Below are 14,637 nucleotides of genomic sequence, written 5' to 3' on the forward strand. Positions count from 1 at the left end.
TCTTTATAAATTTGATGCGGCGGATTACGTTTGCGTTTTTTTTTTCAAAATAAAAAGTTTAACCGCCAAACTTTCGGATAGTACAATTTTACGTTGTTCGGTGGTTAACGACATGTTAACAACAGAAAATAAAATGTACAACTGCCTACAACTTCACAAGTCACAACTTCCTGCACGTTGCACGTGTGAATTCATCGACGTCAATTTTGCCAACAATATGTTGCGTTGCGTTGCGGGCGAACGTATAAACGCAACGCACGGATTCAGTTAGGACATAGCGTAAGAGAGAAAGAAATAATATATTTCATAGAAATATAATTTCTATAGAAACAAACAATATTATAATTATTATATATGATCAACAGACTGTTTATTAATACTATTTTAATTGGTAATTGTGTACATATTCAAATTAAAATTGTTCATAATTTTTATTAAAGATTGAGCTATGGATAATTGTATTGAAACAGAATGTTTAAATAATTCTACTTGCTTGGTTGATAACTGCAATATATTTGGTAACAATTTGAATTTAAACATCCATGAACAAGATGTAGGAAGTGGAAATCAGTAAATATTAAAACTATAAAAACTAAACAATGTATTATTTAATCATTATTAATCAACTATCATTGATAGGTTTGTTAATGATATTCAAATACAAACTAACAAATGCGAAAAAAGTAATTTAGAAGAACTAGATTTGTTGAGATCTTTGTTGTCTGCAAAGAACGATGAAATAATTAAAACGCCTCAACTACAGCACTCGTATTCGAAGGAAATTTTTAAATATCAGGTATTAGGTAGTTATTTAATATATGAAATATTGTATATAGTTCAGATAAAAGTATGAAACAATTTGTAAATGTTTAGGAAAGTCTAGCAATGACTAGAAAAACAGAATGCCAAAAGCCAAAGGATAGAGTTATAAATACACAAGGTCTAAGTTGTTGTCCAAATTCTGTAAATACTAACTATGCATGTGAAAAAGAATCACTGCCAGAATACACAAATACAAATATTTGTTCTTGTAAAATACAACAATTGTTGCGTGAGATTGAGGAATGTTGTTGTTCACAAGAGCCAAGCGATCCAACTAACAAATTATTAGAGCAATCGAAATCTACTATTTGCTCTTTAGCTAAAGAAATTGAAATTCAAAGTTTGGCACTAAAACATAATCAAGAGAACTTAAAATGTTGTACTGAAAAACTAAACGTAGAACAAGAGATATCTAAAAATAAAGATTCTGAGTTATACAGAATGAAAATAGATGTATCTTTACTGGGAGACCAACTTACACAAATCATTAAACATAATCATTGCTTGAGTTGTAATATAGATGAAGTTTCAGAAGATTTATTGACTAGAATAATGGCATATAATACGCTATTGACGAAATCAGAAGAGCTAAAAGAAGAATTGAACAATGTGAAATACTGTTTAAACGTTAGGATTGACGAAAATAAATGTATAAAAAGAGAATTAATGGAAAAATATCAAGTCATTGAAGCTGGAGTTATAATTAAACAAGAGCTAGAATTTAAATTAAGTAATTTGAAAAACAAGTTGGAAAAATTAGAAATTTTAAATAATTGTTGCAACAAAAAATTGAACGATCTAATCATACAAAATATGAAAGTTGAAAACGATTTAAAAAATGAAAAAAATTATAATAGCCAAAAAGCTATTTATATCGATGACTTAAGCAAACAAATATATGATTTGGAAACCATCATAAAAGGTATTCAAGATCACAAAATGTTGTATGCAGAGGAAATTTCCAAACTTAAGAATGATAAATGTACATCAGAACTAAAACTAAAGAAATTGAATAGTATTATTATAACACAAAAAAATGAATTAGTGATTACCAGATCTGAACTGGCGTATGCTGAAGAATGTCTAAAAAATAAAAACGATTGTCAGATTCAAAAAATTCAACAATTAGAACATGACAGTAAAAGCTTTGAAAAAGAAGTACAATTTTATAAAGTTCAACATGATTTTTTAACAAATAAATGTTTATTAAGCGATAAGGATCTAACAGAATCACGAAAAATTATTAAATCGCTAGAATTTAAAATAAATGAAATTACGAGAGAACATAACATAGTAATCGATGAATTATCTAAAGAATGTGATAATCTGAAAATTGAAAACTGTAAATTTTTAGAAAACATCAATGAATTAAATGAATCAGTTATATTTGCCAATAAAAAGGAAAATCACGTACAAAATGATTTAGCCACATGCAACGAGAAACTATCAATTGCAAACGATGAAATAAGTAATTGTTATTTAGAGATAAAATGTATTAACACGAAATTGGAAAATGCTACAGACAAATTAACATGTATTGAACGAGAACTAGAAGAGACCAAGTTGAAACTAAACAACGAAACGTGTCTGAAAGAGAAGATCAATGAAAAATATTGTAGTATAATGTATGAATGTACATGTCCCCTGGAAAAGTGTCAGACTGCCGATAATAACAGGTTATTGGTTTCGTAAATCGTAGTATCGTATTATAATATGAAAATGGTTATTTTTCAATAACGACATTTGTTTTTAAACATATTTTCAATTTTTAGTGTTTAATTTGGAGTTTTTGAAACAAATACTTATCATAGGCGAGAATGGACAGTTTAACACTTTTTACATTTTTAAGATAAATATTTAATCAACTAAATACATTTATACACTAATACGGCTACGATGCAATTTGGTACATAAATAGATTAGACCTAGGGGAAGAACATAGGCTACATTTTGTCGAGGATAATGTAAATGAGACGTCCAATTCAGTTTTCAAACAGGGATTTTTAGATTTACGATGGAAGTTTTTTTTTATGAATGGTTGCTATTGGTTAATGTGATAAGGCTGTGTATTTTAGTACAGAATGATCGAGTTTGAACCACGGTTTCGGTGGACCAACTTTTTGAATTTTTTGATTCATTAGAGTTAAAAATTATACACCACGCGTGGTCCACGATTTACCGCAAGTTGTTGCCTACCGGACAATAACTGCTCGGCGCTCGCATAATCACAAGCGAAGCTCATGTACAACGCCTGTCGGTATGGCTATAAATTTAAATATTATATAATTTAAACTTAAAAATACATTGCTTCCACAGCGTGTTTACACCCAAAAGAAGTTGAACAAATCACAAAACCTTACAATAGCAAAGCATGACCGTATATTATGTTAATTTGTATTTTATCGATCAATTACCTTTATTTCCTGTATTCACTTCTGTCGTGTTTACTGAACACATTCATTCTATTTTTAATTATGATCGTGATGTAATTTTGTGTACCTATAGTATTATATTTTTTAATTTAGGCTAATAAGTATTTTCTATATAAATGTAAAATTAAAAATAGCTATTATTAGAGGCAAATTATATGGTTGAGGTTTATACTCGAACGAATTTCACAAAAAATACTAAGGATATTTCTACCGAAGCTTAACGGAAACGATAGGTTGGTCGATTATAATAGATAATTATATATAATAATAGATAATAGCCGGCTGATACAGATCTAAATTACGCATATTATGCATATGCAGTTTTTGACCAATTGGCACACATATTAGGTATTTGAGATCCCGGATTGGTCGTACGACTTATAACACTGTAAGACTATAAAATAGAAGCCACGAGTAACTGAAATTATAATATATTTAAGAATAAAACATTATATATAGGTAGAATCAAAAAATACTTGATCGAATTGAGGAACGGCTAAAGTAATATATTGAACCAGTCAGTTAAGGGTGGCTTATCTGCTATTAATAATATTAAAACCATAAACGCGCATTCGTTTATTTAAGAAAAATGTCTATCTCGGTTTCACTTATTTCTTGGTAACGCCTACTGTTGGTATTATCTATATAATGTACTAATGTACTATACTATATGTATGATATAATAATATACTTCATGATTGCAGGCTCAGTGATGACAATATTATGTCATGTAATATTGCGAAAAATGTTAAAGATGACATACAGACAATACATCTGCAACTAGTTGACGTTGGTTCACAGACACATATGTGTCCAGCTATATGTCATCCTATAACAACATCAACGAATTGTAACTCAACATTTCACTCCATCTCAAACAATACCGATCCATGCAAATTGGAACCGTGTGACTCAAATATAAATAACCCAAGACCGTGTGACAATTGTAACAGTTGCATTAGCTCATGTGATTCCGATAAAATTAACATTAACCCATGTCAGTTGGATCACAAGAAAACGTCAATTTGTATTAGCCCCTCTGATGACTATTCGTGTTCTGGTGAATCAAAAAACACACCAAAGTGTTTTGGTTTTTTGTTTGACAAAGAAAATCTACAATGTCAACTAAATGAAATGAAACTACTGTTGAAAAAAAAAGAAAAGGCAGCAAGGGAAGAACTATGTGACACTCAACAGCTATATTACAATAAGGAAATAATAATAAATAAATGTCTTGAAGACACAAAGGAACAATGCCAAAAGGAATTGGATAAAGCTAACTCTCAATTAGAAAAATATGAAACAGCAATACTATACAAAGAATATGAATTGAAAAACTCCCAAATACGAGGTAAACTAATATTTGTTTACATATTGTTTTTATAATAAAACAAATATAAATGTTATAATAGAACACCAATATAAAATGGCAATTGAGCAACTTAATGAAACGATACAGATCAAGGATAAAAAAATTGAAAGTGAACAAAAACAAGTAGTTTCTGCACTTAATAGTATGAAATATTACGAAGATCAATTAAGTCTTCAAAAAAAGTTGGAGTTAGAACAATTAAATAAGCATAAGTCTGATGAAAATGTTCAATTAGTCACGTAAGCACAGCGAAACGTTTTGTATATACAGTGTCGATACCTATAATTATTTATTTTCTAGTGATAAAATGGATTCCGAGATGGACAATAAATTAGAAACATCTCAAACATGCATAAAGAAAAAACGGTTTTCGACCAGACGAAACAAAAATCCGTGTGTATTGAAAATGTCAAAGACGGTAAACGAAAGAAAAAGAAAAAAATATGGTCCCAAATTGAATTTACCTTGTTGCATTGGATCGAAAAATCCTTGTAACAGACAAAAAAATTTAAACCTGTCACAGAGGAATGTTAACTAAAATTAAGGAGAAACAATTAAGAAAAGTCGGAAACTGTGTCATGGGGGAATCGTGAGGACAAAAGAAGAGTTGTCACAAAAATACACGGAAAGTCAATGATTAACAAAGTTAATAAAATTATTAATTACTATAAAAGTTTAACCAACGGCCAAAATTCAAAAACACAAGGACTTCATGAAAAAACTATGATATTGCCGACTTTAATATTGGTGCCTCGATAAACGGAACAAACATAATACCTACAACAAGTGATATAACATAACCGGATTTCTATAAGTTAGGATACTGCAGGATCAAACCAAATCAATGTTGTGCATATGTGTTTATACAATTTTAACAAGAAATTGAATGTATTAAAATTTGTTTTGAATAACTTATATATTTTTATTCAATTACGATGATCACAAAATCCTTCCAGTACTGTAACGGTGATTAAGAAACTAAACATTTAATAAAATGACGTTTCAAATCCAAAGATTTTATAAAATTTTAATTACCTATGTAAACTCGGTTAATTTAAAAAAAAAAAATATTAAATGGTAAATGAAAAAAAAATATTATTTTTCTGTTTCATAGGTAACTAATTTAAATAAATAAATACATTTCATCCAAAATAAATTACTAAACATTTTAAATGATTTACAAATATTTTATAATTGTTTTAAAATTAATTTACATTTGAACTTTTCCATTTTCAGTTATATAATATACTCTATTCGAAATGAGATCGTACCTCGGCGACCAATTTCTGCGCATGGGCGTGGCTTCGTTCCGCAGCGCTAGCCCCACGAGCTTTTTAGGTGGGGGAAGCGTCTCACCATACGTCTGACCGCCGCTCGACGAAAACTGGTCGCCACACGAAGTACGATCGAAGATATCGCGTTCTCGTTAACTATAAGTTCGTTACAAAATATAGCTGTAAATTTGGGGTAATTTGTCAAAGAACTTCGAATTACATAGATATTCAGATTTTCTGAATACTCACAGCAACAATATTCAAAATACGCATTCGAATAGTTTTAGCTAATAATATTCTTATAGTATTTGGAATACCTACTTCACAAAAAGTTCGATGTCTTCTTACTTGATCATGTTTTTATTTTCGTCGGGCTTTTACTGTATATTTAAGTTTTTCGTAATATATTACCCACGTCAAAATATATTCCATGCCGATAACGTGTAACGATTATTCTTACCAAAACTGTATAAATAGGCGATGGTGGTGTTAGTGGGGGGAGTGTCACAACCCCCAGACGTCTGTGGAACTAAATAATAAGTCGGCAATTTCAATTCAAATTGTATTTGCAATGAAATGTATAATATATATAAATTAAAATAAATAAGGTTGTATCTATATTTATTTATACATTTAAAAATTATTGGTTGTCTAAACTATTATGCAATGTTTGGTTTATGATCGTAATATAAATAAAAAAAAAAATAATTGATATCTATTATTGACTATTGAGTATATTGTTATAGTACCTGGCCGCTGTCACCGTTCGGTTGCTTCGCGCTTCTTTTAAGACGAATTCACGTACGACGTACCCGCGTGTATTTGATTGGAAGAAGTTTGAAGTTTATTTATGAATATTCAGAATATTTGACACAATGTTTCAAATATGATAACTGTTTATTATATCTATTAACACAATATAGAATAATCATAATATTAAGTTAAGTTATTAAGTTTTTCGACAGAATAGATATATTCTGCCGGAGAGTATTGCAATTGCACTATTGCTGAGAATGTACTTGATGCGGACGGCGATGCGGCTGTTACAAGTCCGCTACCCACACAAGTACTATAAGATTGGGATAACTACTTCTCCCTACTCTGAAATCCTTTCAGAAAAGGGTTCCTATTTATATGGGACATTCTATGACTAAGGACCGATCGACGTCATATGATGTGTGTTAGTGCTTTGTTCAGCACACAGATATATAAAAATACTAGATAGCCGACTTCGGTATTATTATTGTTTCCAATAAAATGGCTACTATCGTTATCTAAGAGGTTGTGGCAGAAGTGCGGAGGTCGGGGTTACCAATGTGGTGCAGGTGTGGTTGCCGGTGTCGTGGAGGTGAAGTTGTTGCTGCCGTGATAACCACCGCACTTACCAACATACGTTTGTTGTTTGACTCCGTCGCAGAAGGTTTTAGGTATACAGGCAGTAAATGAATTGAACACAGAATTGGTTGTGACGCGTTGCGTCGAGATCGTTTTATTGTTCGACAAACATAATATGCACGAAGGTCGTACGCAGTACGACGATAAGTAGGTAGGTACATAAATGAGCGGTCGCGCGGTCGGTCGTGTTGACGGAGTCGTGGGTGCTCGATGCACACGCGATCGAGGGAGCGTCGGGTACGTCGGTGAGACGGGTCGCCGTCGAGACATGGGTTCGGTAACCAGGCGAGTGGAGGTCGTTGCGATGACCGTACGAGGTCGTATCGCTATTCCGCTGGTCGGGTGACATGACGTCAGAAGAGAGCGAATTACTCGGAACGCGTGTGGCTCGGTCGAGGGCTGTGAGCAAAGAGAACGAAGCCGGCCGGTGGTGCGGCCGCGTCGTGCTTGTCGCGGGACGAGTGGCATGGCGTCGCCAATGGGAGACGCGAGATCGAGTTACAAAAGAATATAAATATAAAAATCACGGAAGTTGTATAAATCACGAATATAAAATAATTGGTAACGCGCAGCGGATGGTAACGAGTGGAGTGGGAGCAAAGTGGTGATACGTGCACAGAATCACCACAAGGTGAATATTTATGTTGTATTGTATTGATAAGTAACAATGTTACATGTTGTTGTATGTATAAATTTAATCATGATATATACAAAGTAGTGTCTTATCGCATACTGTATCAGTTTAATTTGTAAACGCTCACCTCTTAGATAGCGATTGGCGGCCATTTTGTTGGAGACAATATTTTATACGTATGGACTATAGCAGTCAGCTATCTAGTATTTTTATATATCTGTGGTTCAGCACTAATCTGATGCCTCAGAGGTGACAGCCTCAGTGGCCTTATTTAGGTGGCATGATATTGTTGTAGCCCGCTCGGAATCTGGAACGAAGTTTTTATATAAAAACATCAGATTACTACATTGTCTTGCGTTCATCATTTACCACTATGAATACCACTTCCACACACCGCTCCACAGACCATAGCCATAAATAATATTATTATGTACAGATATCGAATTGGAAAATTATTAAAATGAATAAAAATAGTTTCTAATAAATGCATTGATATATTTTAGTTCAGCCCAACCAACTAAACTGTCTATAATATTATGATTTATGTTTAAATTTTAAATTGTAAACATTGTTTTGCTTCAACTGGTAAATTTTGTACAAGTTAAATTAAAGTGTATAAGGAAAATAATTAAATTAGAATGTTTTAACTCTGGAAGTAATTTTAACAATGATTATGTATTGAAACATGAAAAAAAAAGTACATAGTGGTAAAAAAAAATAAAACATCGAGTACCAGCATTCCATTGGAAGTCTCAATATAGTCTAAAAATGTAGAAATATGTTCTGTAAGTAAATATTAATATAATATTTTATATATTCTAAGCTTACCTATTAGCTATTTTCATAAATTATTTTTTTTTCCAAAATCATAGTTGGATTAAGTCGAGAGTTATGTTGAGTTGAACTATCATATTATTTTCAAATTTTTCAATTACTTACTTTTTTTAAAAAGTCTGTAGCCAGTAGATAATTATTATATGATTCATTGTTACCTAATAAATAATTAAATAATCAATGTAGTTACCTATAGGCTATTATTATTTGAAACACAATTTTATATTTTTTTATAATTTCATGCTTATTTCATTTTAGAAATGACAATTTATTACAATTACTGCCAATAGGAATTTAAAAATTCTTCAATTTTGAATTGAAACATGGTTCTTATGTATAACCTAATATAATTTCATGAAGCATTTATATTATAAATTTAAGCTGAAAAATTTCATATTGTTTCTTCAATAAATGTTCTTTAATCATTACCTATTTTAATACTAATTAGGGGTAAGGTCGAATTGGCTTAAATATTTTGAAAATACTTATTTCCCATCCCACTTACAGGCTTAGGACTGTTAATGATTTAAATCATTTGCGTGGTTAAAAATGAGTTTTTGTATAGATAATATAGTTACGTTACAATAAATACCTACATATTATGAAATAAATGTCACATAATATTTTTTTAAAAGCGTTTTTTAAACTTTTCAATATAATATTATCTATTAATTCAAATTATTTTTCGTAGTAATTTATTATAAGAAACTGAATTCAAAAACTCTAATCTGCTATTTGATTTGTGATGATAAAAGTTAATATATTCTTCGAATTTTGTCCTGTTATCGTGTAGTTGAAAGTCTTTTGTCAGTATTCTGCATTAAAATATAAGTATCTATTTGTAATTGTGTTAAAACATTAATAAACACATATATATTAGGATGTGCAGTCAAAAAAAATGATTTGTTAAACTTTACGTAGAAGGTCTCGCATGCATTTGTAGTCCTTAGAAATCGTATCCGAAACGTCACTATAAGTTCCCAATCGGAAATTCACAACCGGCATGACACTGCGTTAGTACTGGCTATACTGTCGTGGCACTGAAAGCCAATGCTGTCACCAGTACTGTCATATATCTGGGATGATAACGCTTTACCAGCACTGGGCAAGTACTGGTAATTCAGTAGTGGTTGAATACTGACAATCTAGAACTGGTCAAATACTGACGGTTATACTGGCACGCTCTACTGGAAGCCAATGCTGTCAAAAATTATGATTACAAATGTATCGCTTAACTAAAGAAATTCCCATATACTACACTTTCTCTTATAATTGTAGAACTTACTTAGTTTATCACAAGAATGGTCCTTTTTTTTTAACCATTTTTTCTTGGTAGAAGTACTGGACGATTTAGATGATGACTGATCTGTATTTGTAATAAAGTTATAAAAAAAATTATGATTACAAATGTACCACTTAGCTAAAGCAATTACCATATACTACCCTTTCTCTTACAATTATAGAACTTCCCTAGTTTATCACAAGAGCGGTCTCTTCTTCTCGATTTTTATCCAATCAACATTTTTTTTTTTTTTTGGAAACAAAGGACAAGTCAGATGATGCTGTATTATATGAACCCAACTCAATTAAACGTAAAATTACACTTTTAAATCTCTTTTAGTTTTAAGTTTGATGTCAGGGTTAACTATAAAAAACTTTTTCTTGCGTATACTATTTTGTTGAGTCATCTCTGAACATGATTTCTCTTCGTACACTCTTCGGACTAACTGTGTAAAAGGTCGAATTCTTCCACGTATTAGTCTTTTAATTTTACCAAGAAAATTTTCAAATGGAAATGCAGACACTGCTGACAAAACCATATTTTTAAAAATAATCTAAACTACCAAATTATAATAACTACTTACGTGGTGTTATACAGTTTTTTAAGCTTTTTGGTTCGATTGGATTTCTTTTTGACCGATGGTTACGTAAAGTTCTCTTGACTGTATACTTGGATGGCATTTGAGCTTTTGCTTATTTATCCAATTTTGATACACCATTGGCAAATATTTCAACAAGATTTGTAGTTGTTGTGGCTGTAAATAAACGCTCATGCATATTGTGCTAAATAATTTTAAATATGTATAATATTGTTAACATTTCCAGAAAAATGTAAAAAAGTTAGTTCTCGGAAGTTGTAGGAATTGCACATTATACAATATCATGCATATTTAATATTTTCTAAAAAAAAATTTTTTTCTTTCTAAAACTGTATATTAATAATAATATTAAATATTTTAATATAATAATATTCAAATGTTTTCCGCAATATTTCGAATATTATAAATTTAGTTTTCCATATTTTACATTTCTTTTAGTGCAAATTTATAACAACAAAATGTTTTTTTTTGAAATTTTGAATAATTTGGTTAAGTGGATAATATCATTGTATAAGAAAAACTATTCTAAGCGAAAAGGTTCAGTCAGCCTATGATATTACTAAGTATATTTGATGATATTATTGTGAATAAAGTAATTTATATAGAACCTATTTACGTGGGACCTTGTTTTAAATGTTCAATCCTTAGATATGAAAGTTGAACATTTTATAAATTTTTATCTACAAAATAATTATTCAATTTTAAATTTGATACATTTTGTCAAAATTTGAACTTTAAATGCTAAAAAGAAAAATTGTGCTTATGTATTTTTAATATTTTTCAACTGCTATTGTAACAATATATCAGGACACTTGCATTCAATGTTCACGCTTTTTTATTCAACCAATAACTAATCAATTTTATTGACGTTCAAAGAAATAAAGACTAATAAAATTGGAAACACTACTAATCAGTTATGACTATCCAATAATTAATTAACATACTAGGTATATATTCTATATAAATTATATATAATATAATAGAACATTTATATATGTACTTACATGATTTTTGTTTCATATTCATCAACGCTTTGGTCACCATAATTTCTTAGCGATTCGGTAAATGATTATGACGATGAATTTTTTCATATTCAGTTATTTATTTATCCGTACTTAAAACTGCTGGACACTTTAATGAAGACTTTTTGGAACATCGCCATTTAATTGTTTCACTAGTTTCGTAGTATAATGTGTACATATGACCATCAAGACAAAATTTGTCATTTTGTTTGTGAGATTTAATTATTTCCATTGTTGCTGATAAAATAATAGATTCTAACATATTATTGCAAAAATACCAATATAATATTACTTTTGATATTTTATCAATTATCGAAAACCTGAAAACCTAAATACCTACGTATCTCATTAGGTATCTGTCTTTGAATCATTATAAGATAAGTTTAAAATATGATTTTGGCATTTTTATTATAGTCGTATTATTTGTCAATTGTTGCCCTTTACGATTTTACGATCATATATGAGGTATATAATCGCAAATAATCACTTGCTTAGTGACTTAGTGTCACATAGTTTTCAATCGTTTGTCGGGGAAAGCGTCACGAGCTTCGACGAGTCTGTAGTACGCCAGTACATATTACATAAGTCAAGTTGGACCGGCACAATCATAATAAATTACCATAACAAATCCAAGATTTTAATTAAATTGTATGTAAATATGCAACTACTACAAATTATACTTAAAGGAGGAACATTTTTTGCTTCTCTCCTTAAAATAGTTTGCTATACATAACATATTAAGTAATGATTAAAACAAATAATCAATAAATGAAATAAAACCTTTTAATGGGAGAGAAGATAGGGAATATTGTAATTATCTTGAATTATTAAACATTTAAAAAAAAAAAAATGTGTCGTTTGTTTTTTTTTTCAAATGCCTTTTTTTCTCATTACTGTGAGCCCCAAACAAATATTTCCCCGTCGGAGCAGCACCATTTAACGTCGTGGTCCGTCAGTTGATAGTGCCGTCGCAATCCAGGTCAATTGTATTTTTGTATGTAGTTGTTACTTGTTGTACTGAGCATCGTACCATTCGTCAGGGCCGTATTTGGACAATTTGAACCCCGGGGCAACATATTTTCGCTCCCCCCCCCAAAATGCTATTTCTTAAAATTTGAGGTGTAACTATTTTCTTTTATACAATTTTGGTCCACAAAAAATTAAACCAACTACATAAACATAATAATATGCTACTCTCACTAATATAGACCTCTCTCTTTATAGACACATTTTAATATTTTACTAAAATAGCGTTAATTGGGAAAAAAAAAAATTATTATGCTAAAATATACAAATATTAACACAGAATAATGAATATAATATAATATTCTATATGATTAATTATGAACTTTATTATATTAATATTAGTAACAATTACATTTTTTACGAGCTTTTAACTCACTAAACTTATTTATAATATCATCATAATTTATATTAACTGTTAATTCTGACTCTATATTTAGTATTGCTAGATCATTCAGACTATCTTCTTTGGTACTAGATCTTAAGTAAGTTTTAATCCTCTTCAAAGCACTAAAATTTCTCTCTGCTGAGCAGTTTGAAGCTGGACAACATAAAAACACTCTTAAAGCAATGCTAATATATGGAAAGACATCTTGTAAATCACTTTCTATTATTTTCTGCAACATTCCTAATATGGTTTTAGGAGCATTGTCTTTTGGAAAAGTTAGTAGGTAGCTCTGAAAATGAATACATTCATTTGAGAATGATACAGGAAGATCTTTAGAGTAATATTTTTGTAAAACTGCTGATTGATGTCTAACTTCAGATGAACTAATTTCAGTAATACAAAATAAGATTTAAATTTTTCGTTAATGTCTTCGTAAGCTATTTTTCTTTTATTTAATTCAGAAATTTAAGAATCCATTATTGGAATATATGTTTGACTTTTAAAGACATCTTTTGAATTTAGTTGCGATTCATTTTCATGTGATTCATCATAGGGTATTTTTCGTTTCTTCTTTCTATTAATCTGAGTTTTATACTCTTTAATTTCAGATATCTCAATACTTTTTTTTTCATATAGATCATAATTATTTCTTATATCATTTATATAATGTATCAAGGAATAATATAATTTTAATACGGTTCTTAAATCGATTGATACCTCCTGTAGTTTCTTACTAGTATAATTAAATCGTTCCAAGACATCACTCCAAACTGTAACCATAATACTCATTTCCAAACTTCTTAACTGAACTAATAAGCCTCTTGCTTCACATTTTGTTTGTGGCTTTTCCAATGGATTTTTTTCAATTTTATTTAATGCCTTTAAAACTTGTGACCAATTTTTGGATAAATTTGAACATGCATCGTGACGTGCAGACCAGCGAGTGTCAGATAATCTTTTTATAGATATATTTCCTGTTAAACATTCTGTTAACACTTGTCATCGGTTGGTCGATGCAGAAAAGAATGTAAAGATATTTTGAATAAGATTAAAAAAAATATTTGCTGTTAAACTAGGGTGACCATACGTCCCGTTTAAAATGGGATTGTCCCTTTTTTGATCATTATGTCCCGTTGTCCCGGGAAACTTCGAACGGGACGCTTTTTATCCCGTTTTCAGAAGATTGTCCCGTTTTAATCCCGTTATTTCCATATAATTAACCAAAGTTATAAATAACAAACTAAAATTTCCGTGGAACGAACGTCGAGTGCCGATGCCGACGAGCAATACAAATAGTAATAAGATAAGCGTATACCATACTACCATAGTAATTGTAAATTAGCCATTAGGATTAGGTAACAATGTATAGTATTAATTCTATGAATCTATCGCAGACCGTGGCATGTGATAACAATAACCGATAGTTTCTGCGAATTACCTACGCACGTGACACGTGATACACAAGAATCCACTCTACGTCGTATATCATAATATGCATTACGAACTAAAATATATAATACTATGTCGATGATAATAATCAAAAAGTCGAACAACAAAATAT

At 30.2% G+C, this 14,637-nt stretch overlaps 1 protein-coding gene across 1 annotated transcript; it reads left to right on the plus strand.

Moving 5' to 3' along the window:
* Positions 1-352: 352 nt before the first annotated feature.
* Positions 353-5,642, plus strand: LOC100571762 (cytadherence high molecular weight protein 2-like). The gene is made up of 6 exons (XM_003240823.4): positions 353-570; positions 640-796; positions 874-2,498; positions 3,959-4,605; positions 4,667-4,865; positions 4,927-5,642. Exons 1-6 carry the CDS (start codon positions 449-451, stop codon positions 5,162-5,164), a joined length of 2,988 nt encoding a protein of 995 aa, XP_003240871.1. The 5' UTR covers positions 353-448; the 3' UTR covers positions 5,165-5,642.
* Positions 5,643-14,637: the final 8,995 nt, after the last annotated feature.

The sequence above is a fragment of the Acyrthosiphon pisum genome, chromosome X (genome assembly GCF_005508785.2).
Source record: "Acyrthosiphon pisum isolate AL4f chromosome X, pea_aphid_22Mar2018_4r6ur, whole genome shotgun sequence".
In the NCBI taxonomy this organism is placed as follows: domain Eukaryota; kingdom Metazoa; phylum Arthropoda; class Insecta; order Hemiptera; family Aphididae; genus Acyrthosiphon; species Acyrthosiphon pisum.

Excerpts from the sequence above, each read along its gene's own strand:
- LOC100571762 (XM_003240823.4), top strand. The coding sequence starts at position 449 with ATGGATAATTGTATTGAAACAGAATGTTTAAATAATTCTACTTGCTTG. Across the intron at positions 4,606-4,666 it reads GAAAAACTCCCAAATACGAG|AACACCAATATAAAATGGCA; the intron begins GTAAACTAATAT and ends ATGTTATAATAG. Across the intron at positions 4,866-4,926 it reads GAAAATGTTCAATTAGTCAC|TGATAAAATGGATTCCGAGA; the intron begins GTAAGCACAGCG and ends TTTATTTTCTAG.